General features: G+C 41.6%; 1 protein-coding gene across 1 annotated transcript; it reads left to right on the forward strand.

Annotated features, from left to right (window-relative positions):
• Positions 1-406: 406 nt before the first annotated feature.
• Positions 407-26,572, forward strand: LOC139460449 (FMRFamide peptide receptor frpr-18-like). The gene is made up of 3 exons (XM_071241934.1): positions 407-479; positions 5,981-6,444; positions 26,018-26,572. The coding sequence occupies exons 1-3, from the start codon at positions 407-409 to the stop codon at positions 26,570-26,572; spliced, it is 1,092 nt and encodes a 363-aa protein (XP_071098035.1).
• Positions 26,573-27,865: the final 1,293 nt, after the last annotated feature.

The following is a 27,865-nucleotide window of genomic DNA, read 5'->3' on the forward strand; positions in this document are numbered from 1 at the left end:
GGCCTTCTTCCGTGTCCCAGGGCCCAGCGACGTCTCGACAAACACGCTGCCAAACACGTGGCGATGACGACATGACTGGATACACGCGTTGGAGGCTTCATCTCCCTCCTTGTCAATGTCAATGTTGACACTTGTCTGTGGGGCATTGTCCTCCTACTCGATTGCTCAATGTCAATGTTGATAACTGTCGATGGGGCATGTCCTTGTTGATTGCTCAGTGTTAGTAGTGATAACTGTCTTTGGGGTATCCAGTCCTCCTTCAAAGATGTGCTTGTGGCAAAGGGTTGTCGTCTAAACAATAGAACAGGTCGCTTTCGTCGTGTGTTGACGTCACAAGTGGCCATTCTTGGACGGCCATTTGCCTCATTAGTTGAGGATGTTTCTGTTTCAATCTGCTTATGACCGAATGGTGGTTCCGGCCAACAACTTTGTAGGACATTCCAGCATTAACCATGCTCATTATTCACCACCTTTCTGCCGTCAGAGAATCTCCCACGAACCATTTTGAAGCCATGAGTGGCTTTTTGCGTCAGAACCGCAAGCAAACATTCACTTCTTCGTTAGGGATAACTGTGCGTATTTTTACCCAACTATTTTCAACTATAATATTTGCAGTCGCGCGTCAGTTATAACTTTTTCAGGTGGCTCTGAACATTGTTCCAGGTGTATATATGGCATTGATGACGTTACAGTCACGCCCTTCCTCAACAGTTTTAACAAATGTTTAATAACTCTTGACTGTATGTGTAGATACATTATAATGAAAGTATTTACATTGTTATGCTTATTGTATGAGTGGCGGGTACTAACGGTAGTTCAGGACGTGCGTCCCTCTCGCGAACACCTGGTGTCATCACTGAACGGGCGATGTGGGCTTGGGCTGCTTGGATCATACGTCAAATGTTTTTACATACTTGAACTTGGTTCTTTTCTGACATTGCATAAAATCAAACATATCCCTTGAGCTTTGAGAATTCATATTGAGATATTCACATGTCTCAAATATTTTCAGTGAATATAAAGAAAGTGCTTCCTTAATTGTAGTGAGGATTATGGTCAGTGATTGAGACAGGGATTTGGTGTACATTTGTTCGACCCGCCAACATGTGCCTCTGTGTACGGGTCTTTATGGAGCTTTCGAATCAAGTACAAAAGAAGAATGACACATGTCGATGGTACTCATGCATGGTTTCGGCAGATTTCTTCCTCAGGTCTTATACTGGCCTCACATGTGGCATTATTTGATATGTCACTTATACTAAGTTCTTTCATCAAACAATTAATATAGTGATAATTACATGTTGTGGATATGTTGGTTAAAGGCTTTGTTTGTGTGATCAGCTTCACACTTCATGATACCCGTGAAGATTCGGGGTAGAACCAACCAACCAACCAAAATCACACTTTATGTAGGACAGCCAGACTTGATGAAAGACTGGATGACAGATGTCTGGTACAGAATGGGTTTAGTCAAAATATGTTTCCTCTTTTCTAGCAACATTCCTCTGTGGGATTCTTGGTATAAATCTAAAATATGTTGACTTACGAGTGAAATATATGGAGAAATTATTAGGTGAGGTGAAATGGGGTTTAACGTCGCGTCCAAGATTATTGCACTTATATAGCGACGTGCATGCACGTGTGTGTGTGTGTGGCTGCTTCAACTAGTCCGGACTGATGCCGATTTATAGTTCTAGCTCACTGAGATACCATGCTGCAGTTTAACATGAATACCCCACTCAGACACAGTATACTGACTCCGAGCCGACCAGTCCTTGTTTTAGCCCCTTAATGCCGAGCGCCAGACAGGTTTAACGTCGATTTCAGTTTTATTACAGCTTTTTTCAGCCTAATGTGGAAGGAATGCCCGAGGTGACGCAGTTTCCCGAAGTCTTCCAGTTTGATTAAACAAACAAATACGGATATGGGGTTTACCAATCTAAAAACATTATTGGGGCGAACCGGGATGCGAACCCCCAATCATAGGTTTCCGGCGAGCTAAAGGGACACAACTCTGCACAGCCAATTATGGTTCCTTTGACGAACGAAAATGAAAAGTTAGTTTCAGGCGGTTGTGAAGCTAAACTGACCGAAACGGTATCACCCTGGGACATGATTGGTTGTGATAAGATTTGAGCCAGAAATTAGCTCAGTACGACTATAATTCTTTCTTCCAGACAGATTATGTGTCCAAAAAGTGATGGGGACAAAATGTTTATAATTTGCAGGTGCTTCCTATAAAGTCAGTGTGTTTTTTTTTGGTTTTTTTTTTTCATTCTTGATATTCAATTGCCACAGACTTAAACATGTTTGGTCAGAAAGTTCGTCAGAAGAATATAGTGAATATTTGTGTTATAGACATTAACTTGTCTGTTGAATTTTAATTAAATATGTTTCACTCAAATGCATATCACCAACGGCCTGTGCTGACGATGGTATATGTCTAGTTGTTGAAGCATTCGCACGTGAAACCGATGGTCCGGGCTCGATTCTCTGATGGGTGCAGCTCGTTCTTGGTGTGTTCCTCGTGTTATGGCTGCGATAGTGCTGACTCAGGGAAAAATGGGGCCAACTCGAAGGGGCGTAACGGGTTGTCGTTCTGAATCGATAAGTCTGACTGATTTCATTTAGGATATGACAATGATCTATGATTGGAAGCACAACCGGGTGACCTGAAGTACTTGGTCCTGGTACATGAAGACCTTGGCTTCACCAGTGCTTATACAACCGCTCATCTATCACATGTCACCGAAAGGAGAGACACTATGTATGTTTGTTCCGTAAAGAGACTTGTTCACGCTCTCTTCAACCCTGGATCCGTTTTAGTGAATGAAGTGAGTGACTTGGGTTTAACACCCCTTTTAACAGTATTCCAGTTATATCACGTCGTTTCAGCTTTATGTGGGAGGAAAGCCCGAAATGATGCAGGTCTCAGACGTTTACCACTTCGGTGAAACCCACGAGCACGGGTATGGTGCTGACAAACCTAGAAACATAATCGGGGCGAACCGGGATTCGAACCCACAATCATAGGTTTCTGGCGTGTCCAAGGGACGCAACTCTGCACAGCAAATCGCGGCGCCTTAGACGACTGGGCAACCCGTGCCCCCTAGTGAATGGAGGTTCAATTATGTAATTAATAATATAATTAAATAACGCAACAAACCATTTCATTAGCCAATTCTAATCTCTGCTTAAAGCAGAGTCGATTGTACGATATCGACTATATCATAACACTCTCCAAATTGAATATCTAAGGACTCGTATATCAAACACAGTCATTGGCAAATTCAGAGAAAAGTGCAACAAGCTTAAGTTCCTACAGAAAGTAGAGCATGACATGTTATGTAGCTAAGCAATAAATCTTGGCAGAAAACTCTTTCGTGAAGCCTGGATCCGCTTAAGTAAAAAAAGAATTCAATTTTGTGATAACACCCTCAAAATCGAAGTGATAAAGACACGTAAATCAAATACAGTTATTGGCGAAAGTTCAGAGCAACAACTGCAAGCTTAAGACTGTAAAAAGGTAGAACATGGCATTTGATACAGCTGAGCACATCTTTGATGTGAAGCCCGTCGCCATAAGACACTAATCACACAAAGACCACGGCTTGATCTTATGAAATTACCCGGTGCAAACAGAACTACTGATTTTGATCCTGTATTTTGTTATACGTATCATTGCACGTATCATTGCATTGCATACATTCATATATCCCTTGTGTTGCTATTTGGATGTGGGAGACCATCTTCCCGAGGCAAGTGAGTTAGAAAGGCATAGAAAGAACATTACTCGTAATAGCCACTGGTGGCGCTACGATCGAGCCCTGGAATTCCAGCCTAGTTCGGCAAGGGTGGAAACTGGACTTTTAAAGTCAGTTAACTCTCTTGCCTCGGGAAGATGATGGGAGACACTCGAAGAGAACACACCGAATTGTAAAATAAATGGGAATTTATACTCCAATCTGATTGGTTGAAGAATGTTGTTAAATGGGATAGGATCCAGGAAATCTATCTGACTTTTTATGCGTTTTCGTGAAAAGCATATTTTTTCGCAATTACAGTTTGAAACAAAAAGTAACTTCTGCATTAATTATATATCAGGCTTCATTAATATGCACCAGAACAATATCGATTTTTGTCCACATAGGTATCGCGGAAGCGTATGACGTCATCCATTGTATACAGATGTTATAGCAGGCCATTGCTTGAGAAAACTACTGATAACTCTTTTATTTTTCTTTGTGAATATACTAGTATATATTAAGTGTTTTCAGATTTTCAGAGTTGTTATTGAGTATTCGATGCCCGCAATCCCCCGGCTTTCACATACTTTTCATCTCCGAAGTATCACTTCTCAAGATCACTTTTTTAATTAATCTTAACTTTTTAATTACTTTTAAGGACTACACGGGTGAACAATATACAACATATACAGTCTATCCCTGGGAAAGCAATCTAGAGAAAAGGAATAACTCCAACGTCTCTCTACACTGTCTGAAGTGACTTCAGTGCCTTAAATTCATGATATACCAATACAAAAAACAGATAATCTTTTGGATTCCGGGTTTTAAATGATAGGTGTTTGTCGCACGAGGCGATTGTATCGGGTGGAGTTTCTGGAAAGAGAACTGTCCATCTTCTTTTGAGTGAGTTAGTATGGTGTTACGCCGCTTTTAGCAATATTACAGCAATTTCACGGCAGGGACACCGGAAATGGGCTTCGCACATTGTTCACATGTAGGGAATCGAACCCGTGTCTTCGGCGTGACGATCGAACGCTTTAACCACAAGGCTACCCGACCGCCCCCATCTACTGTTGAACACGAAATATTTAATATTAATGTTTATCTCTCATGTTTCAAGGGGGGGGGGGGGGGGGGGTGTGTGACCTGTCATAGTGTTTCAAGGGCGGTCGGGTAGCCTAGTGGTTAAAGCGTTCGCTCGTCACGCTGAAGACCCGGGTTCGAATCCCGACATGGGTACAATGTGTAAAGCCCATTTCTGGTGTCCCCCGCCGTGATATTGCTGGAATATTGCTAAAAGCGGTGTAAAACCAAACTCACTCACTCACTCACTCATAGTGTTTCAAAACAACAGAGAATTTGTCGGTTTGATTTCTCTATCTACTCTCGTGTAGGGAAAATAAACCCGACATTTCCGTTAGAGACAAACTAAGTTTTGGGGAGCCGAACTAATAATGTTTTTATTTTAAATTATTATTTTTTGTTATTTGTTTTTATTTTCGCGAACATCTGGTATCACCCCTTTTTGATAGTGATTCGTAAACACATGCTTGTGATGTAGTCGGAATCGTACAATGGGCTTAGGGTGATGGATACAGTTCTTGTCGCCTTCATTTACAGCAACCTTTATCCAGCAAAATATGTTTTTTGTTGTAAAACTGAGGTAAAAATATTTTTTTCCTTGTATTTTCTTATCCGTGAAGATCGGAGGTAGAATACGTCTTCGGCAACCCATGCTTGCCGTTAAAGGCGACTATGCTTGTCGTAAAAGGCGACTAACTGGATCGGGGGGTCAGGCTCGCTGACTTGGTTGATGCTTGTCATCGTATCCCAATTATGGATCGATGCTCATTATAATAATCACTGGATTGTCTGTTCCAGACTCGATTATTTACACTGTAGACCGCCGTCATATAGCTGGAATACTGCTGGGTGCGGCGTTAAACAATAAACCAACCAACTAACCTAGTTTTTTTCTGAAAAATATTTTCTTCATCCACGCCCATTAAAGGACAGGATATCATCAGAGATTTTATGATAAAACGACCATATAAAATTGGTATCTTAGCGTTCGTTCTGTAGCGCTATTACTACAGTAACTACAATCCTGTAAACAAGATTTATAGTAGTCCTAGCGCTAAGATTTCTTTGTGAAGTTGGCCCCTTTCGTCTCATGAACACCCGTGGTTTTAGTGCATTAAACTTAGCTAAAGTCGTTTTTCTGCATACTTCAGGTGGACCCCCTTTGCCTCCTGGTTTTGACACGGACGACAGATGGGCGTGGTGGATGAAGCAGATTCTTACTCCTCTCATCGTTGCCATAGGAATAGGAGGGAATTGTCTTTCGTTCATCGTAATGAAAACGAGGTCGTGGCGCCATAAGTCCTACAGCCATTTCCTGTGCGCCTTGGCTGTGTTCGATAGCCTCACTCTCATCAACAGGGAGATCCTACTGGTTCACGAACTGCGTATATACGCCGGAGATTCGGGAGTATACGCAGGATTCTCGGACGTGGCGTGCAGTATTCACAACTTCTACGAACACATGTGCTATTTGATGTCCTCGTGGCTTATTGTGTGCATGGCAATGGAGAGAGTGGTGGCGGTCTACTTTCCATTGCGGAAGGCTTTCCTGTGTACCCCAAATGGCGCAGTGATCGTCATCCTGGTGCTAATCATGCTTCTTACATATACTCAAGTAAGTATCACGTGTTTCTCTGATGCCCCCGTCATACTTATTCGGAATTAGCAGGAATCAAGCAGAACCAGCCGGAATGGAGAATTTTCAAATTCCGTGCCACATTCGGGAGGGAATTTCAAATTGACAAGCTTTGAAAGAGTGCCGTTCGAAGACTTAGAATGCGCGTTTTTACAAAATTAGTCAACGAGCTGGCACTGAAGTGTTTGGTCCATCACTAGATTGTTCCGTCAAAAGTCCATTGTTAATTGTTTTATACCCCATTCCACTGACCATCGGAACCTGATCTGAAGCCCATCTGATCCCAATTTTGCAAAAGTTTCAGTGTTCCGATGAGTTCCGATGAAAATTCACCGGACATCCTATTTTTTGTGTCCCCGTTTTCCGTACAATCCAAATAGAGATCCAACATTGATCGGGGTAATCGGATGAAAGACTGGTAGCGGCCCGATGTCTGTCCGCCATTTTCATCGGCGGCGTCCGATTGATCCGATTGCGGTCGGATTGTAATTCGAGGGTGCCCTGACACTAATCTGATACTTCCATCACTCTTCCGATACCAATCCGACACATCGGTTACTATTCATAGGGTAATCGGACACTGACCCAATACTGGTCGGATTTGTCGCCAAATTCGGCAGTCGAGCAACTTCTTCGCAACGCTGCATCCCTGGGCTGTGTTTTTATGCTCCAGCAACAAACTATGCAACAAGATGCAGGGAGAGCCGTGTGGCTGAGCAGTGATTGGGGCCTGAATAGGCCTATCCTCCGCCTCTGCATCTTCAGGAGGAGGCACAGAGGATTCTTCTGGCACTTCAAATTGTTGAGGAGTGCTGGGAGGTCTCTTCTTTGCCTTCTGTCCTCCAACCTTTTTGCTCTTTCTTGGAGCCATCTTCAGGATCTTGGTGCTGTAGTGCCCGATGAAAATTTGCGAAGTGAATCTTGGCTGACCCTCCTTTCGTAGTCCGTTGGCCGTCAGATGTCACCGCTTGCGATGCGATATGTGTCGGATGGCAGTTGAGTTAATGAGCGATAACCCTCCGATGTCACAATCGGACGATAGCAATCGGACGGTGTCAAATATCATGTTAACCTCGAGATGAGAATCGAATTGGTGATGGAAGGCTATCAGGCGCGTCGGGCAGACCGCAGATTGCAATCAGATGAGCGTCAGATGACTGTTGATTATCGGACACTCATCAGATTGCCGTCAGACGTGGGCTAGACACGTCCGAGAGTTGCACAACACCATTCTGACACACATCGGACTGACTCGACATTCATCCGACACTGACTCGATTTGCGACCGAAAATGGCGTCCGATGGCGAACTAAGCTCTGAGCTTAGTTCCTTCATCGGACGATTTCGCTTCATCGGATCACGCCCGATCACAAATCGGATTCATTGGAGTGTGATACGATACTCTTCGGTGGGTTATCGGAAGTAAAAAACTTTGCTTCCGATGAGTGACCGTTGAGCCAAAATTCTCTGTGGAATGGGGGTATACCTGGCCGCCATCGCTTGGCAGGAGTACTGTGCGCGGAGATCCATTCTTGTAATTTTCATCACTAATTTGCCTTGTACCTACAGTGGAATCGTAAAAGGCGACTAACGGGATCGGGTGGTCAGGATCGCTGACTTGGCTGATGCATATCATTGATTCCAATTGCGTAGATCGATGCTCATGATGTCATTCACTGGACTATCTGGTCCAGACTCAATAATTTACAGACCGCCGTCATACAGCTGGAATATTGCTGAGTGTGGCGTTAAACAACAAACAAACAAACACAGTGGAATCAATTTTGGCGGATAATCGCGACTGCTTATTCTTTGGCGTTGACCAGCTGCCTACGCTCATAGAGTTCTTGAAACCAAAATGGAATTCACAGAGCATTATGCAAGAATTCGTTTACGTATTGATAAGCTGTCAAATAAATACTAGCTGTCGTTTGAAGAGCACTATGGATTACTTTGATAAATGAACCTGAGTCTAAATGGTAGCGAAATGTACTTTTTGCGTGCCACAGGGCACACTTTGGTGCGATTGATTTGGATAAAAAGTACTGTCGGAAATGCTGGAAAAATCCCAAGATTGAATATTTCACTGTAGCTATTGAAATAATGAGTAACTAGCGATATACCGGTGGTTTGAAGTATTTTAGACACAAGGAGTCTTATTGACTTTTTTACAGGAGAAACATTCGAACGAAATCAGCAAGTTCAGATATATTCTTAGTCCAATAAGGGAAGTCTGAAATGGACAATACAAATATGCGCATTGGACTAATAATAATAATAATAATAATAAATCCAATGAAATCATTTATATTATTGAATTTTCTGTCCCTTTTGACACCAATGGGATTTTCAAGATTCAGGAAAAACATGGCAAATATGCGGACCTCGCTTGTCCGCCTCCCCATTGTTCTCGGTGCTGTAGGTTTGGTACCTCCCAATCTGTTGACTGACATTGGGAGAGTACCAGGGTTTGCTACCAGGAATACAGTCCTTCTGACAATCTGAGTAGTGCAGAAGGCTGCAGTGTTTGGGAGTCTTCACATTCTCTGAAAAGTTCTCGGTGGGTTTGACTAGGCAGCGTTTCGTGCTAGAAGTCCCATTCGCTGTCTTGGCTGCGTGTAGAGGGGGCAAGGGCCCTGATCTGATGAAGAGCCTAACCAGCTTGACTGTGCCAGGATTATCCAAACCGTCTTTGCTGCATTTATTTTCTAATCAGTAAATAATAATAATACTGTAGTCTTCTTAAAACTTCTAATCCATAAAACCAAGTCAGTTGGAGAAAATTCCAGATGTGCATCTTAGAACATAACAAAATGACGCTGCATTTGTTTTGTCAACACAGCACCCATGATGCAGGCTGGATTACACTATAGCCATAGCCATGATATTGAGTCTGTAGTAGGAAATGTATACAAGTTCATTACACTTGAACGAGATAGAGGGAAAGCATTTATTAGTTTAGCTAATGGTGTATTGCCCAACTGCCATTATCTGGAGCTTTCATACCAATACCACTATGGGGATGATAGAAGGTACCCGCGACTGGTAGAAGAGTTCGGGGGGAAATTAATGACACAGTTAATGTTTCCCAAACTACATTAATTATTGCTCTGAATATGGAACCAGTAAAGTACTAGACAGATGTCCCGGCGGCACAGCTTGGTGACGTTGTCTTACGTGTTCCAGTCAAGCAGTGTGACTCACACGTGTCAACGGCCTGATCAACTCAGCCTTCGCTTGATTAACACCAGATGTGTGACAAAAGGCTGAAGATCACGTTCTTGAAATAGAACGTCAGTATCGCCAACGCACGGCGTAGATATGGGGCTTGTTGCACTATTTATCATAGCTTCAAATACGTCATCAGCTGAGTCATATGTTGGCTAAAGAAATCATCTGCAGAACAACAAGTACTTCTTGCTTCTAAAACTCCAAACTTACAATACTCACCCTGTTTCCTAGTTAAATTTCCATCATTTTCCAAACCAATATAATGCAGTACTGTGCTACCAGTGTCAACGGATATCTCAGTAAAGTACAATAACAGCAATATTTTGAGACCTACCCCAACCTCGGTGATATTTGCACCTGTGGGAATGCAGGGGCCAGTGGCAGATCATCCCAACATTTAAACGTGGTTATTAAAGTGAAACATGTTGACTTGTGCGCATTTACATTAGCGTGATGTGCCTGGCAAAAGAAAGTATACACATATGTTTGGTGGTGGCATAAAATAAAAAGTACAAGAAATTGTTTTTCGATGGTGTGACGTATTTCATACGGGTACACCAGCTGTGTTTTGGACCTTTCGTTTGCAGTGTTTTCAGCTAAATAACGTTTTGATAATGTTTGTAATTAATTAGTCAAATATTTTGCCCGGCCTGACCATCCGATCCCGTTAGTCGCCAAACAAATAAACTTTTTGTCACAGAAATTACTGTTATGTCCCACAAGCATTATATATTACCAAATTTACGAAGTATTCGATGCTAGGAAATTATCACGTGAAACCTCCAATGATATTTATCTCCAAGGTAACACTTCCTAAGATCACTTACACTTAACATATTTAAAAAGCAAATAATTACTTTTGAGGACAAAACTGACAATTAATTAACAAAATATTTAAAAACAGAATTCACACATTGACTGACTTACTTAGGTAGTTCGTAACATATCTTTCTTATTTAATGGTGATATTATATGAACACAAGTATTGAGCAAGATGTTTCTGAAGAGCAAGTTGTGCATCCATACGCTCATGTCACCTCTCTTTTTAAGGAACTAATTTATTCCGCGATATAGCTGGTTGCTGTATGTCTGTCAGTGTAAACATGAAGTCACACGTACTAAATAAAACTGTGTTTAGATATTGGCCTACATCCTTTGATGTAAGAAATTGTGATAAAAAGCTCCAACGCTCATACAGTTGTGCCCTCACTCTGTGAAGTTTCATGCTCCAATGAACTCACACTAAGTAAAGGCAATTTCTTAAATATTGCGGCGTTAAACAACAAACTAACATTACGAAACCTCCATGTCAGAATGATGAGATCTGATTGGTCCACGTGATCTTGATAAAATACTATGTATCCCGCCTTGGGGGGAAATAAATTTCTCAGCGGGAGAATAAAACCCTTATACCCCGCCACGTGGATTTCTTAGAGGCGGAATAAATCACTTATACCCCTATTCGAAGCAAAATGGAACCCTTCTATCTGAGTCAATGAAGCTCACCTGACTGCACAAGATAACCTCAGCTCAACCGTACAGCTGTTTTCTATCAATTAATGTCATATTAAAACATGTCGGTGAGATAAGTTCGTTGCAGCAGGATCACTCAGGGTACATGGGCTTAACGCAGGACGCATAAAAGCCCACGTACCCTTCGTGATCCTGCAACAACTTCTATACTGTTTTGGGGCGGTCGGGTAGCCTAGTGGTTAAAGCGTTCGCTCGTCACGCTGAAGACCCGGGTTCGAATCCCGACCTAGGTACAATTTGTGAAGCCCATTTCTGGTGTCCCCCGCCGTGATATTGCTGGAATATTGCTAAAAGCGGCGTAAAACAAAACTCACTCACTCACTCTATACTGTTTTCGTGAAAATGAGTTTATCAGTAAATGGAACACATCAAAGGCTCAACCTCATTTGTTGACAAACCACAAGAACCGGCATAAACACACACTCGCTGGCTTATTTGTCCACCGCATGCATGGAGACAATACCCACGTTCTCCTTGTCTACATCAATGGTCACACTTTTTCTTTCATGTTTCAAATCCATCAGTCAGCTATTAATGCTTCAGAAAATATAAGAGCGCTTAAGATTGTGATTTTTCTCAGTGTTCAAAGAACCCAGTAATAACTCACAACATTTAGGAAAGATCATACGTGTAAATTGAAAGCTTTAGTCAGTATAATCGTGAAACCTTTCGTGGTGAAAATTACCTTTTAATCTAAATCATTTGATCACCAAAAACCTAACTAATGATTATAAAACTTTGGGAAGGCGACAGAAGACGTTTCTTGTGAAGTGATCAGGTGAGATGAAATTAGATTTATCGTCGTGGTAAGGATTAGCGCACTTCAAAGCAACGTGAATGCGGGGCTACCTTGTTGAACCCACAAGCACGGGTGGGGTGCTGACACACCAAGATCAGACCGAACCCGCGATCACTGGATTCTAACACGCCAAAGGGGCGCAACTCTGCAGGTCGAACTTCAGCGCCTTAGATGAGTCGGCCACTCGTGCCAATTCAAGGTGCTACAACTGTAATATGCCCAAAGTAACTGTTTACAAATTTACAAAACACTTGATTTGACCAGTCTACAAACCTGGGTACCCGGTAGGACATGTGACTCAGTGTAATATTTGTTAAATACACAGCAATACAATGTTATACAATGTTGGAATAAATGCTTTTGGGAATGATGCAGCGTTTGCAAAGTGGTTTTTCAATTATAACGTATCATGGTTTTGGGGAGTGTACAGCCAGTTCATTTTTGTAAAGTTATAAAACAATACATTCTCTGATGATGTCACAGGGGCATACGAAGAACGCGGAAGAACTCATGTCGTTCACAGTTTTCAACTGAAAGCTCGCTGGCACGAGAAGGTTGTACCGACGCACCAAGAATCAAAGTTGACGTGCAACTGGGATTCGAACTATCTGTTCTACTCATCTTCCCTAGGCAAGGGAATTTACTGACTTTAAAGTCCAGTGTCCACTCTCGGCTGGAATTTCGGAGTTGTTTTTAAGCTGGATTAACGAGTCCATGAATAGTCCAACCGTAATCGCGTAACGAAATCGACATCCGGTTCGGAAACTGACGTGCATTTGTCGACTTTGTGATCGATTGCGGATTTGCAAAACATGTGTACCGTCAAATAGGCGTCGACAGATGTTTTAAAATGTTAATGAAACCTGAGTGGGTAATAGGAAGGACACAGAAGGGACATCACTCGAAACAGCCACTGGCGGCGCTACGATAGAGCCACGAAATCCCAGCCCATTTTGGCAAGGGTGGAAACTGGACGTTAAAAAATCAGATAACTCCCTTGCCTCGAGTAGAAGGTTCTGCTGGGAATAAGTTAACATTTGGTGCGCGCTATTGACAGGTTGTGGTTAACATTTGCATGTTTCATGTCTTGACAAAATATATCCTTGGTTACGTTAATTGAACTGATGACAGCGGGTAAAGCGTTCGCCAGATTCCGGCTTCGATTCCCCAACTGTGTTCAGTGAGCGTAGTTAAGTTCTGTGTGTGTGCCGCTCGCCGTGATATTTCCTGGAATATTTCTAAAAGCGGTGTAAAAGCCGATTCACTTTCTTATTTTGCCACGTCAAATACTTCCCACAGTGACTTTGATTCACTTGTCGTTCAATTGTTTGGATCCATGTATTTTTAACCGTCATTTATAAGAGTTGAAGAATGCTGGTATTTTTCATGTTGACGATGCGATTTCTGTTTCCATATTTAACTCGTATCCCAGTTGCGTGTATCGATGTTCATGAAGTCATATAGTTGGAACATTGACTGAGACGTAAAAATGCAAATATCGAACCCGGGTCTTCGGCGTGACGAGCGAACGCTTTAACCACTAGGCTACCCGATCGCCCCAATTTAAGGGACAGGAATAACCCGGTTTTGAGATGAAAAAAAAATACAATTCATGAAATATGATTCGTGTGTCATGGATATGCCTGGTTAATTCATGTTATATCACGCAAAAGCTTTTCGATGTTGAAATCCATTCAGTGACATTGCGCCTGGAGCACCTGTCTTTGTGTAGGTGGGATTTCCTGGCCGATATTGTTTGTCTGAATGCTCAAGGCAAACACGCCCCTATTGTTGTACTGCAGTGAAAGGTGGACAGGTTTGAATTACGACTCCAAGGTCTGATAAAAGGATGTGTCTGCTAACTGAGATCTTGAAAACATGATGATGAAGGTAATTGTCCATATTGGTTTCAAGGTATTCTTACAAACCATGTGAATGCTAATCAATGTATAGTCGTCTTGGATCAGAAATACAGCTTATTTAACGTTGGGGGCAAACTTCATCCCTCCTGGGGATGTGACATATGTTTTGTATTGTGTATTCATAATGATCGTTTTGGTATTTGGGAGTCAAAGTAAAAAAAATGTATTTGTGTGAAAACCTCAGGCCCATATTCAAGCAATGCAATGTCATTCACGCAATTTGAAACAAATAACATGGATTTTACGTCGTGTCTTTTTGGAATGCACAATACACATACTATTGCCGACGTTTCAGTAAACCATACTGAGTTTTACAAAACTTTTGAATTTTAAATATTAGGAAATTTCCAACACAATTCTTGGACATAAATTTTACGTAGCTCTGTGTTATAGCATTTCGCTTGTCAGATACCAGAACTATTCACTCGTTTCAGAAAATTGGTATTACACGGGAGCTTGTTTTGTATTATATTTGTTACTTGCCATTTATAACTTTTGCCGAATTTCACTGTCGTGAATAGGAACACAATCCACAGCATAATCCAATTGAGTTTAACAGAATAATACTTCAAACACGTCAAAAGTTGACACGTATTAACTTAATATACTGAACAACAAAATTTCCTGTGACATTCAATAAGATTTAATGCAAAGTTATGTTTTTTACCAAATCTGAAACAATTTTGGTTTGCAAAAGATAAAAGACTCCTTTTTTTGTAAGTGTTCAAATGGTTTAATTTGCCATACTGACTTAAGAAAATGCGTGATTTCATAAAAAAAAAAATGAACATGCCAAAATGTCAATTTACAAGTCAATAGCATGTGTGTCCACCTCTGGTTGCGATGCAAGCAACACATCTTCGTCTCATGGAATGGACTAGGCGTCGCACAAAGTCCTGTGGGATATCTGTCCATATCTGCTGGAGCAGGTTTCGAAGTTACTGGAGTGTCTGTGGAACACGTGGTTGAAGTCGAAGGCGCCTATCCATCTCATCCCACATGTGCTCGATTGGTGAGAGATCAGGGGAGCGAGGCGGCCAGGGGATGACATTCACGTTGTTTTGTTGAAGAGAATCCTGAACAAGTTGAGCAATGAGAGGCCGGGCGTTGTCATGTTTGAAGGTAATGCCTGGGCCATGACGACGCAAAAATGGTAGAACAACAGGGCCGATGATCTCCTCGCGGTAGCGCTGTCCATTGAGATTTCCCTCTACCACTATCGGGTCCTCTGTCTTGCTGTAATCCCACCCCATACCATAACGCTGCCTCCTCCGAACCGATCTTCTTCCATGACACAATGATTGACGTAACGTTCACCTCAACGTCGGTACACTCGAATCCGTCCATCGCTGTGGCTGAGGTGAAAACGAGACACCTCAGTAAAATAGAACGTGTCCCCACTGCATGGCCGTCCAGCGTAGACGCTGTCTGCACCACTGTAGACGTGCTTGACGGTGGTTTCCTATCAAAATGGGACGTCTGGCGGTTCTTCTGGCGACATCTGAGGCGACGATGTACGGTTTGTGAAGATATTCGTCGAAGGCCAGGGATTCTTCTTGCAGTCACTGTTGTTGGCTGGAATCCATTTCGTAGGTATGTTGTTCGAATCCAGTTGTGTTGTCGATTATTCGTTTCGCGTGGCCTGCCATTCCGAGGATGGACTTTGACTACATTCGATTGCCAACGTTGCAATAAACACCAAATGGTGTTTCTGTGGACGTTAAATTGTCTTGCAACATCACATTTACTCGATCCTGCTTCAAGCTGCCAACAATGACAGGCGTGGCATTTCGTAATGTTGAATAATTACGTAATTTTGTTGTTTTTCTAAGTGGTTGTTCTCAGCACGATGCTAAACAATGCATATGGAATCCCGTTAACGCACATGTTTTTATATCCATTCTTGGTAGTGAAATGCATGGGTCTTGCATAAAAGTCAACTTTTGCATGGAATGCATGCTTTTCTGTAGCAGTTGCGTGTTTGTGATTTGATTCCATACATGTACTACAATATTGAAAACCAAACTTTACTTGTTTGAAAAATACACCAAAATATTGGTGTCACAGGAACTTTCGGGCCCACCTTTAGAATTCAGGCGTCCTTTCCACAAAGGTATCGTGGCACTAAGGTTATCGTTACTCACAAACTTTAACAGAAATTTACGACCGTCGTTGCGCCACAGTACGATCGCCTTGTGGTCTGTTATCTCCGTAACGCAATGTGGTTGAATAAGCCATGGGATGTTGAGAGCTAAATTTCGTTCGTGAAACGTGTTCCCGCATACATAAGCACGCGCTTTGGTATTCCACAATGTGTAATACAGATGTATGTTTATTAAACGGGTGATCTCTCACGGGCAAGTAGTAGTATCAACAAGATTAACGAAATGATTGATATTCATGTGGGAGAGAGGTATTGAAAGCTGGACACATGCGTGCACATGATTGCCGCCCGCCCTCGTTTTATCATAAAGGTAAAACATTGCGTCTTATTATAATAATAAAAACACTGCGTAAACGTTTGCCGTTGTACATACTCGAATATATTTTCAGGTTCAAACACTGTTGTATATTCTTTTTACATCACATATCGAGTGCTATTGTTGAGTGTTGACATGCTTGTCATAAGAGGCCACTGACGGGATCGGGTGGTCAAACTCGTTGACTTGGTTGATGCATTTCATCGTATCCCAATTGCATGGATCGATGCTCATGATGTCAATTACTGGATTGTCTGGTCCAGACTCGATTATTTACAGACCGCCGTCATATAGCTGGAATATTGCTGAGTGCGGCGTTTAACAACAAACAAACAATAATGAGTGTTGACATCAAGTTTGGACGGACTTCATCTACAAGTGACGTTTTAAAAACCCAAACAAAGCTATATTATCCCAAATCGACTGATTTATGCATGCATGATTTACATGCGTTGGGATTTTATTGCAAAAACTGTCCCCGAAAATTCGTGAGGAAAATAATTATGCTTCTGACTGTAGAAAAAAATGAATTTGCCTGCCACAAGTTCTTAATAAAAAACAGGCTTATAGTTTTAAATATAAAAAAAAAAATAAGCTTTAGAAATTTGTAACCTCGATACAAAATCCCAGGCAGGGTAACAGACGAAGCGGAATCGGGTGGTGAGACTCACTGACTTGGTTGATGCGTTTTCACTCCAATGGCTGGTGACCCGTGAAGATCCGGGGTAGAAGAGGTCTTCAGCAACCAATGCTTGCCGTAAAAGGCGACCATGTTTGTCGTGAAAGTCGACTAACGGGATCGGTTGGTCAGACTCGCTGACTTGGTTGATGCATGTCATTGTATTCCAATTGCATAAATTGATGTTCATGATGTCAAGTACTCGAGAGAGGAAGAGAGAGGTTAAATCATCATAACTGTTATTAGATGTTTTTACCAGGAAGATCTACGACTCTGTCTGTAAGGAAGACGGATGACTTGGGATAATACCACACATGATCGTCTCGATATCAGCCACCCGTCAAGTGTACTTATCAACTGTCACCATAGTGTCTGCGATGGAAGACTGTAGATATTATATGTCAGGTATATATGACTGAGTACGTCCTTCTCAGACAATATATGGAATGAAGCACACCGATAGTGTATCTAGCAGCACACCAGATACGTCTACAATGAACGCAACAATCTCCCCATGACAGTACACTACAACGCAAAAGTCCCACGTTTAACCATGCTCTATGATCAACTGTTGACTGTTTTTTGGTATTCATATTTTAATTTCACTCAAAATACCACACCATCCCTATGTATCTTAATGAATTATTTCTCGTCCCCATATGGGTAAAATATTCCCGATGTGACTTTAAATATGATCTCACTCACTCCTTACAACTTACAACCGAAACTTTAAAAACTTCTAATAATGGATACGGTAGATTGAACTGGGACAAATAATGAATTACATTTTGATTATAAATTGACAAATGATGGTCCGTGTTATCAGTCATTGTGAGTATTGTTCGCATTGTCCAGAGTGCTTTTGTTGGTCAACTTGAAGACTTGACGCCGAATGCGTGCTCGTCCGATTTAGGAATGACAATTTTATTGATTATCATTAATGTATATTATGCTGATAAAACATGTACATATACATGTACACTGTTACGTGTTTCCCGTCAAATCTACAGATAGTTGTTTTGTTTGTTTGATGTGTAACGCCGTACCCAGCATTATTACAGCAAATATGACGGTGGTCTGTAAACAACCGATTCTGGGCCAAACCTTTTACGGCAAGCATGGGTTTCTGAAGACCTATTCTACCCCCGTTCTTCACGGGTCTGTATGTCTTCACGTTACACGCACATATACGACCTTCGAGAGCGTCATTATTGGTTGGTTGGTTTGTTGTTTATCGCCGCGCTCAGCAATATTCCAGCTATATGACGGAGGTCTGTAAATATTTAATCGAGTCTGGACCAGACAATCCAGTGATTAATATCATGAGCATCGATCCACGCAATTGGGATCGATGACATGCATCAACCAAGTCAGCGAGTCTGGATACCCGATCCCGTTAGTCGCCTTTTACGACAAGCATGGGTTGCTGAAGACAAATTTTCCCCGGAATCTTCACGTCATTAATCCGTAACCTCAGTCTTTGAACAATAGCGATGTCGCTGTCCAGTATCAACATAGAAAGAGGAGATGGGTGTTTGAGCCAATATAGTTACATTCGTTTTTCGAGTTGTTTGTAACACGTTTGTTAAATATTTTTCAAAAATAATCTTATATTTGTTCGGAAGTCCAATTCAATGCGAGTATGCTTGGAAAATATACAATGCCAGGCGAAAGAAAGCATACACTTGAAAATTGGATTTGACCAAAAACTTACAAATATTATCAAATCATTACTAGACTGACACCAGTCGCCGAAATGTACCAAATACATCACACTTGATTTATCATTTCGTGTTTGGGCATCATAGCCACCATCAAACAATTGTATATGCTATCTTTTGCCCGATAGTATAGCTATTCCATGGGAGATACAAACAGTTTCACCGATTATAGAGTAGTTGTTTTTTTCTCGCAGGAATACACGAGTCTTTGCATTAAGTATACACATATATTTGTAGCATTTTGGACACAGGTAAATATCGCCTTAATAAACTACTTTAATCTGTATCGGGCATTTGTGATGCCATTGATGTGTGTCTTTCATCAGCAATCACACCCGTGAAGATCCGGGGTTAAGCAACCCATGCTTGCCGTAAAAGGCGACTAACGGGATCGGGTGGTCAGGCTCGCTGACTTGTCATCGATCTCAATTGCGTGGATCGATGCTCATGAGATCAATCTCTGGATTGTCTGGTCCAGACTCGATTATTTACAGACCGCCGTCATATAGCTTGAATATTGCTGAGTGCGGCGTAAAAACAACAAACCAACCAACCAAATCCAATGGCTGGTCACATTGGTGACATCAGAGCTTACAATATTAGCTCATTTCTTCTGACCTAGCTTGTGTCAGTATGTGTACAAATCTGAAAAACCTGTCATGCATGTCAGGTACTGTACAAAACTGATGACAAAAATTCACTTTCCCTTTACCAGCATTTGAAGAGTCATCCGATCTGATCAGTGTTGATTGTGTTGGTTCCTTACCTAAAATGAAGTCTGACCTTCAGTTTTTATTGACAATCATTGGAGCTTCAACCAGATTCCAAGAAGCCATTCCATGAAGGAAATTACTGCGCCGGTTATCGTTAAGGTTGCGATAAAATTATCACCATGGTTTGCATACCCAAGGTAGTTTCATGCCAGGTTTGTTTCAGCTGGTCATCTTTGAGTTGGGAATTATCAGGTTAAATCTAGTGCTGATCATCCTCGGTTACAAGGTGCATTAGAGAGATTTCATTAGATGCCTCAAAATATGATCAGGATTCACTGCTTCGAAAAACTGAGAAGGCGTGGGATGGGATAAAGATGTTATCTGTTGTTGTTGGCAGTGACTGAGTCAATTCAGGAATCGTTAGGGCTCAGGTGAGGTGAGGTGAAATTGGGTTTAACGTCGCGTCCAAGATTATTGCACTTATATAGCGATGTGCGTGCACGTACGTGTGTGGCCGCTTGTACTAGTCTGGACTGATGCCGATTTATAGTGCTAGCTCACTGATATACCATGCCGCAGTTTAACATGAATACTCCACTCAGACACAGTATACTGATACCGAGCCGACCAGTCCTTGTTTTAGCCCCTTAATGCCGAGCACCAGACATGGTAACAACCAGTACCATCTTTTAACGTCTTTTGGTATGATGCGGCCGTGGATCGTACTCCGGACCTTCTGCTCCCCGGGCGGACGCTCTATCACAAGACACGGGGGCCGTTAGGGCTCAGTCGATAGTAGATTTACCCTATGTCGATAGGATCTGTCATTGTTGTACTATTACAAGTTTCACTACGTGTTTGAGTGTACAGATCTTGAAACTTATCGTCAGTGCTTTCTTGAAAAAAGTATTCTTATGTCAAGCCTAAATGCCATTAACTATTTTGCACTCCTAGACGTAGTGCTAAGAAACCACAGATTTGTCTCTTGGAGACTTAGATAAAGCAATAAAACCCTTTCGATATCGAATAGAAATATCTACATAAAGCAAGTCGATTTTACAATGTCGACTATTTCATGGGAATGCGTTTATAAATCTCTATCAAATAGTAATGATACCAGGTGAGCGTATCCTGCACCACCGGTGGCCCCCGTCATATCACAAACAATGGCAAGTCACTTATTTTATTAATTGTCCATTGTTGTGTCATTTGAATATGACGAAGGAGATATCGCTTGGGTGACATCAAGCGATATCTACATTGTAGATATCGCTGCAATGAAATTGCACCACAATGCTTGGCAGACCATAGTCATTGGTTACCATGACCAGTTTAGTTATGACATAGATATAGGTGATGCATTGCCTTATGAAGAGACGTCAAGTACTGTAAACAGCTTTATTTCTGCGCCGTTAAAATATTGCGAATACCACGCCAAAGACAATACTGCGACGAGATATTTTTGCGAGTTGCCGTGTTGAGATGACCCCTCGCGTACCAAACAATAGACCGCTTCTCTCCGAATCTAGTTTTTCTGAGTTGACCGGAAAGTTGACCGGCAGAGACTGCGACCAATTATCAAATACGATAATTGACTCAACTCAGTGTCATGTCATGTGTGGACAAAATTGCAAAGGACACTGACGCAATCAAGCGAGGTTGGAAGAAGGCAGGATTACTGTGAGGTAACAGTGACACTAACTGGTCTGTTGACACTGTCATTTGTGATGTAATGTGTGACCATTCTGCATTCATTTGTGTTTTTAACTTATTGAGTAACTTGTAGTTCTGGATGATGATTTCAACATTTGATGACGTGTTGCAATGAATAAAGTATGTATGTATTATTTATACTTATTTTTACGTTTTTAATTTTTGCGATTGAGTCTCGTTCGCAAAACTCGCAATAATAAAACGGTCGCAAAAAATTCCCTGTTTATGTTGGGGAACGACATAATTGAACCTACCGATGTTGTACGTACCTGACACGGATAAACTCGTTAACCAAAATCGACTCGTATCCCATACCCAGAATTGATGACTAAAGTGACACAATTGGTCAAGCTAAGTTTATGAGTAAGTTTGAACTTTTGAAGGCGTATTAGCAGATCCCAATAACTGAGCATGCAAATACGATATCTTTTTTCACTATACCAGGTAGACTTTACCAGCAGGCTACGTTTCAGCGCCTCATCAATGACGTCACTTCCGGCCTACAGCGTATGAAGACTTACATCGACGACTTGATTAGCCATTCATTCCAGTGAGATGATCGTTTGAAGAGGATCCGTGTTCTGTAGATTTTGCCATTTAGACTCTCCTCTTGCCCAAGTTGTATCTTTAGCATTTATCAGTAGTCGCTCAAGGTTAGGCACAACCGAAGAAAGCAAAAGTATCAGCTACTATCTCCCAATTCTGACAAACAAAAGAAATTTCTGGGTATGGCTGGTTACTATAGAAAATGCCAAAATGTCTCTAATGCAGTGGCCTCTCTCACTAATTTGTGTGCCAAACAGACAAAACATATTCAGATATCCACTGCCAGGCAGCTGTAAAAGTAATAGCCATACTCAAACATCAGATATTCAGAAACAAAATAAGCATGCAATTGATGCAAGTGACACTGGTGCTGGTGGGATGTATTCACCCTATTTGTAACTTTTCAAGAAATTTGATCATCAGAAATGTTACTCTACAGCTGAGGACGAATTGCCTTGATTTTTTCATTGGAACATTTTAGATGTATTTTCAACTACAAAGTATCCCATTGAAGTGTTAACTGATCACAATCTTCACAATTTTTCTTAAGAAGATGAAGAACAAAAATCAGATACTGATGATCATGAGATGGGATTTATCTTTGTAAGAGTTTAATCTTGAGATCAAGCATATCAGGGACAGATAAACTTAATCACTTGATTTGATCAGTGCACAAATACATCTGTACCAATTATGCAGGTCGCATGAATTCTGCCTTCCAACGTTTTTTTCCTGCTAATTATGCAGGTCGCATGAATTCTACATTCCAACGTTCCTTTCTTGTCGGGGTAAATGTTACGTGGCAGTGGATACAGCAGGAGATTTATTTGTCGGTAGTAGAAGATAACTGAAGAAGTAGTAAAATGTCGAGTGACGAACTGGCCAGATTATAACAGGAAGTGTGATTAGAGTTACCGCCCCTGGTTGTTGAAAACAAGCATAATATAGCTTGATCCACTCGTGACCAACTCGTGTTATTCCGGGACAAGCCGAATAGCGACCCGTGCCCCTCTCATGGCCAAGAATTCACAGAACATCATATGACTCTTGCTCAAGGGTTGTTTTAACGGGGCTACAAGGGTTTAGTAAATCTTTCAAAAAGTAGAGGAAATTTCAAAATTTGACGCAATTCTATATTTTGAATGCCATATATTTCCATGCTTCTCTCAGATGAACAGACGGCGCGAGTTGCGTTCCTTGAGCACGACAAAATCTGTGATTGTGGGTTCGAATTCCGGTTCGACCCAATTATATATCTAGGTTTGTCAGCACCATACTCGAGGGTTTCACCGAAGTGGTAAACGTCTGAGACCTGCATCACTTCGGGTTTCTTCCAACATTAAGCTGACATGCCGTGATATAAATGGAACAGTGTTCGCCCAGGTGAACAATTGACTTGCCTTTGCATGTATGTTTGGCGGATGCCACCGGTGTGCACTATCTCACACCTGGTATCATTACTATTTGAAAGTGGTTCACAATAAATACATTCTCATGATTTAGGCCGAATCGTATGATGGTCACTAAATTCAGGAGAGATTTCTTACGATCATGGAAAGGGTTTTGTTGTTTTTCATTAGCGTAAGAAACTAAGTTGGGCTTAACGCTTGCTTTTCGTTGATCCATTCAACTAATTTTCTTCAGGATTAGGGTTAGGGCTAGTTTTATATTTTTACACAAATGAAATCTGTTTCGGTAGATGGTCGATTCCGAGCATAGGTATATGGACAATCCAAAAATCATGATCAGGGCGTATCTGGCATTCGAACCCCGATCTTTACAATGAATTGCGGCACATTGGACAACTTGGCCACCCTCACACCCTGAAATATCTATGGACATGTTTAAAACCAGTACTGAAGTACTGACGATGACGAGCGAGTGAGTGAGTATGGTTTTACCCCGCTTTTAGCAATATTAAAGCAATATAACGGTGGGGGACACCGCTTAACACATTGCACACATGTGGGGAATCGAACCCGGGTCATCGGCGTGACGAGCGAACGCTTTATCCACTAGACTACCCGAACGTCCCTGACGATAACGCAAAACTTTACAGAAATTCGTTCTGGAAACAATGTTGTATCAGATGTAATTATTGATGTATTCAAGCTTTCGTAGTTCTCAACGTAAGACACATAAATCCAAAGGAAACCCTTACCTAATATCCCGGAGACGTCAAGAGGTTTTGAATGTCTGTATATATCCATCAATGCCCGTTCTAGCATGGCCTGCCGTGTGACTACCGAGTCTAATTATCAAATGGATCCGATCTTTACTCTCACATGCCTACCCAGGGATTTAGCGTTGTAGATGTCTTTATCGTCTTGAAAGTCTCCAGCATCTGTCTTGCAATGGCTACTGAAGGGTGTCACTTTGGCTGCGTGGCCCGTCATTGGTGACTCTTATGACGGGATTGACACCAGAGACACCATCTACGACGAGCGATCGTTAAATGGGTCAGGGACATACTGAGTGAGTGAGCTGGGTTTAACGCCGCTTTTAACAGTATTCGAGTTATATCAAGGCGTGTCAGCTTAATGTGGGAGGAAAGCCCGAAGTGATGCAGGTGTCAGACGTTTACCACTTCGGTGAAACCCAAGAGCTCGGGTATGGTGCTGACAAACCTAATAACATAATCGGGGCGAACCTGGATTCGAACCCACAATCATAGGCTTCTTGCATGCCCAAGGGACGCAACTGTGCACAGCGAATCGCGGCGCCTTAGACGACTGGGCCACCTGTGCCCCCCAGGGACATACTGGGGAGTAGTTGATTGACAGTCCTGCATATATTCATGTAGCAGTTGATAAATATTCTAATTGCACAGGGACAATGTCTAAATATCACACAAATTACAACTTCAAACACTGTTCAATTAATATCGTAGTAGGGCCATGAATGGGATTCTCACTTGGGGCCCTAGGGAAAATGTAGAGAATGTCTTATTTCTATTTAATTCATGTTCTATTTCATTCACGTGCCACTGGATCATTTTACTCATTCGCGCGTCTTGTTTTATTTATGTACCGTTTTACACGGGGTCAATTTTATTCATCAAGTCTTTGAAAGGCTTTTAAAAGTTATACACATAATGAAGAGAATTTATGGATGTCAACTTCTTAACTATGAGGAACACATTCCCCATTGCTATTTCAATATTTTTACCTATCAGTGCTAATTACCCCCGGCCTCCCGTTTGCCCATTGTCTATTGCCAATTACAAATCAGTGATAATATGTCCTGGATTCCAGATGTCCATTACTTTCAGCGTTATTTACTGTAAAGTGTTGGCTTCCATTGTCTATTGCTAATCACCACCTGTGCCAGTTAGCTGTTGGCTTCCCTTGTTAAGTTTCCACCTTTTGTTATCTTATTACTTTTGTTGTTCTTATGTGTAAACATATATGCATGCATGCAATCGTATCCCAAGTACGTATATCGATGCTCATGCTGTCAATCACTAGACTGTCTGGTCCACACTCGATTATGTACAGACAGCCGTCATATAGTTGGAATAGTGCTGAGTGCGGCGTTAAACAACAAACAAACAAACAAACACATATATACTCTCTGCCTCATAGCATTCATTCACGTGACGAAGTAAGCATATACTCCGAAACATTGTGAACCTCGTAATAAAGAAGTTGACATCCATAAAGTCTCTTCCTGAATTTTACTTATATTTTTGTATTCTTCTTGTACCGTTCTTTTAGTCTGTCTTACAGACCCTGACACAAATATATATCAAATACAGCCCATGCAAGTTTATTATGTTTGGCAAGTCTAGATCACTGCAGTATCTGATACAAATATATATCAAATACAGCCCATGCAAGTCTATAATGTTTGGCAAGTCTAGATCACTGCAGTATCTGATACAAATATATATCAAATACAGCCCATGCAAGTCTATAATGTTTGGCAAGTCTAGATCACTGCAGTATCAGAAAATGAAGAAAGTCACTGGGCTCCTTTTTATTATATTTTTATTAAGATAACTGAACAACTGTATTTTTATGTACGATATGTTCATTTCAGAGACTAGACTACTGAAAATGAAAAGAGTCTTTGGGCTCCTTTTTATTATATTTTTATTAAGATAACTGAGCAACTGTTTTTTTATGTACGATATGTTCATTTCAGAGACTAGATGTTAGTCTACCGTTCTTTGTCAAGAACAGTTTAATTCATGAACTGTTGGTTCTTCCTCAGGTGTTCCGGTTCTTCATGGTGGGCAAGATAGACGACAAGTGCGTGGCCTTGACCGACTACCTCACCGTGTACACGTCACTGCACGTGTATCTCTACCAGTTCACGCTGATCTTCATCCTACCGGTCGCCATAGTTCTCACGTGCAACATCTTCGTGCTTTTCAAGATATACAGAGTGATGAAACCTCGAAGCCCAAACGGCAGCACCCTATCCAGGTCCAGGAGAAACGTTGCTAAAACCCACAAAACCACACTGATGTTGTTGACAATATCATTTGTGTACGTCATCACGTTGTTCCCGTCCGTCGTCGTCTCCATCGTTGTTCATGTTGCCATAGCAACGGGATACAAGGGCATGAGGGAACTTTTTATGAGGATCAGTCCTCTGACTCACCTCTTTGAGCTGTGCTCTGACCTGAATTACTGTTCCAACTTCTTCATTTACATTTTGTCTGGGAAGTTGTTCAGATATGAGCTTCGGAGAATATTTGCAATAGAAAGAAGTACTGCGCTGACAGCGACAACCAAAGGGAGGGATGAAATAGCTCTTGTATGATGACACAGTGTTATTCCTACTCTGTTATCACAATACAGAATAACGATGCTTGATTTCATTCCGATACATTAGTCGAATATCGACAAGAGACCAGGAATTGGCTACTCTCGGGTAGCATGGTTGATGGATGATGGAATGTTTCATAATGATGACGTGTTCACGATAATGCTGGTAAAATGATTTGGCCCCTAGCGTTACCCCCAGGAGCACCTCGCAGTATTAAGGGTCGGTCCCAAACTTGTTTGATTGTCTCCAAGACACTGAGTTAGCAGGGTTCCAGTCCATTATTGTTACACTGCATTGCTGTTACAGAGCATTAGTCACAAGCGTGAAATATGCACATGTTGGAGCGTTTCTGTTGATGGATCTCTGGCGATGGATTGGATTCTTGACCTATCAAATGTGATGCATATTGTGAAAGGTACCTCGAGCATAACGCGTCATTGTGATAATGTGATTCGCGCCATTACATGTGATAAATGCCACATTTTGAGATAATGTCGTTGGGAATGTTTATCAGTTATTCCAAAATCAACATAACGGTCCGACCTCGACAGATATCTAGTTCGACACCTTAATCACGACTCATCACTATTCAAGTACACGGATTATGTTAACTGCACGAGTACGCCAGATGTCTTGCCTTGTTCTCAGTAAAAAGGAAATGAAATACCCTGGGCACATATATCCACAACTACGTGTGATGTCCGAGGCTTCAGTTACGTGTTGTGCATACGGGCCACATGAACGTGTCCTCGCATTCTTCTTTTCACAGCTCTTCAATTCATGCTAACCTTAATTAATACCAACAGTTATGTCGAATTTCCGGTTGCCTCGAAGTAAACTTTTGGTCCCTACGTATTTCTTCTTTACTCCTCATGTTCGGTTGTGTCGAACCTCGCGTAAATCGATGTATTTACGTAGGTCCCTTCGACTCAACGGTATTTGACTGTATGTTTGCGTTTGTTTTTTGGCATGCCATTATCAACAGGTTCTACGAAGTTTCAAAGAATGAAAACAGACGTTGTGCTGATTGCAAGTCGAAGACATTTACATTTTTAGGTGACACAGCAAGCAAATTAATATCCGTGGTCATCGGATTGTGTTATGTCAAAGGGCTGGAATTCTGCACAGTGTCTTCTGCATCGCCGTGCCGCGATTAATCCCAAAATTAAAATATATTTTGCACTGAGTGATTGAATGAGTTGGCTTTCATGTCGTTTGGAAGAATATTTCTGTTAAATCAGGGCGTGTCTGCTTCATATATATGGGAGGAGACGCTTACCAGTGTGG

This window comes from Haliotis cracherodii, unplaced genomic scaffold (genome assembly GCF_022045235.1).
Source record: "Haliotis cracherodii isolate W230 unplaced genomic scaffold, xgHalCrac1.p SCAF_14, whole genome shotgun sequence".
NCBI lineage: Eukaryota > Metazoa > Mollusca > Gastropoda > Lepetellida > Haliotidae > Haliotis > Haliotis cracherodii.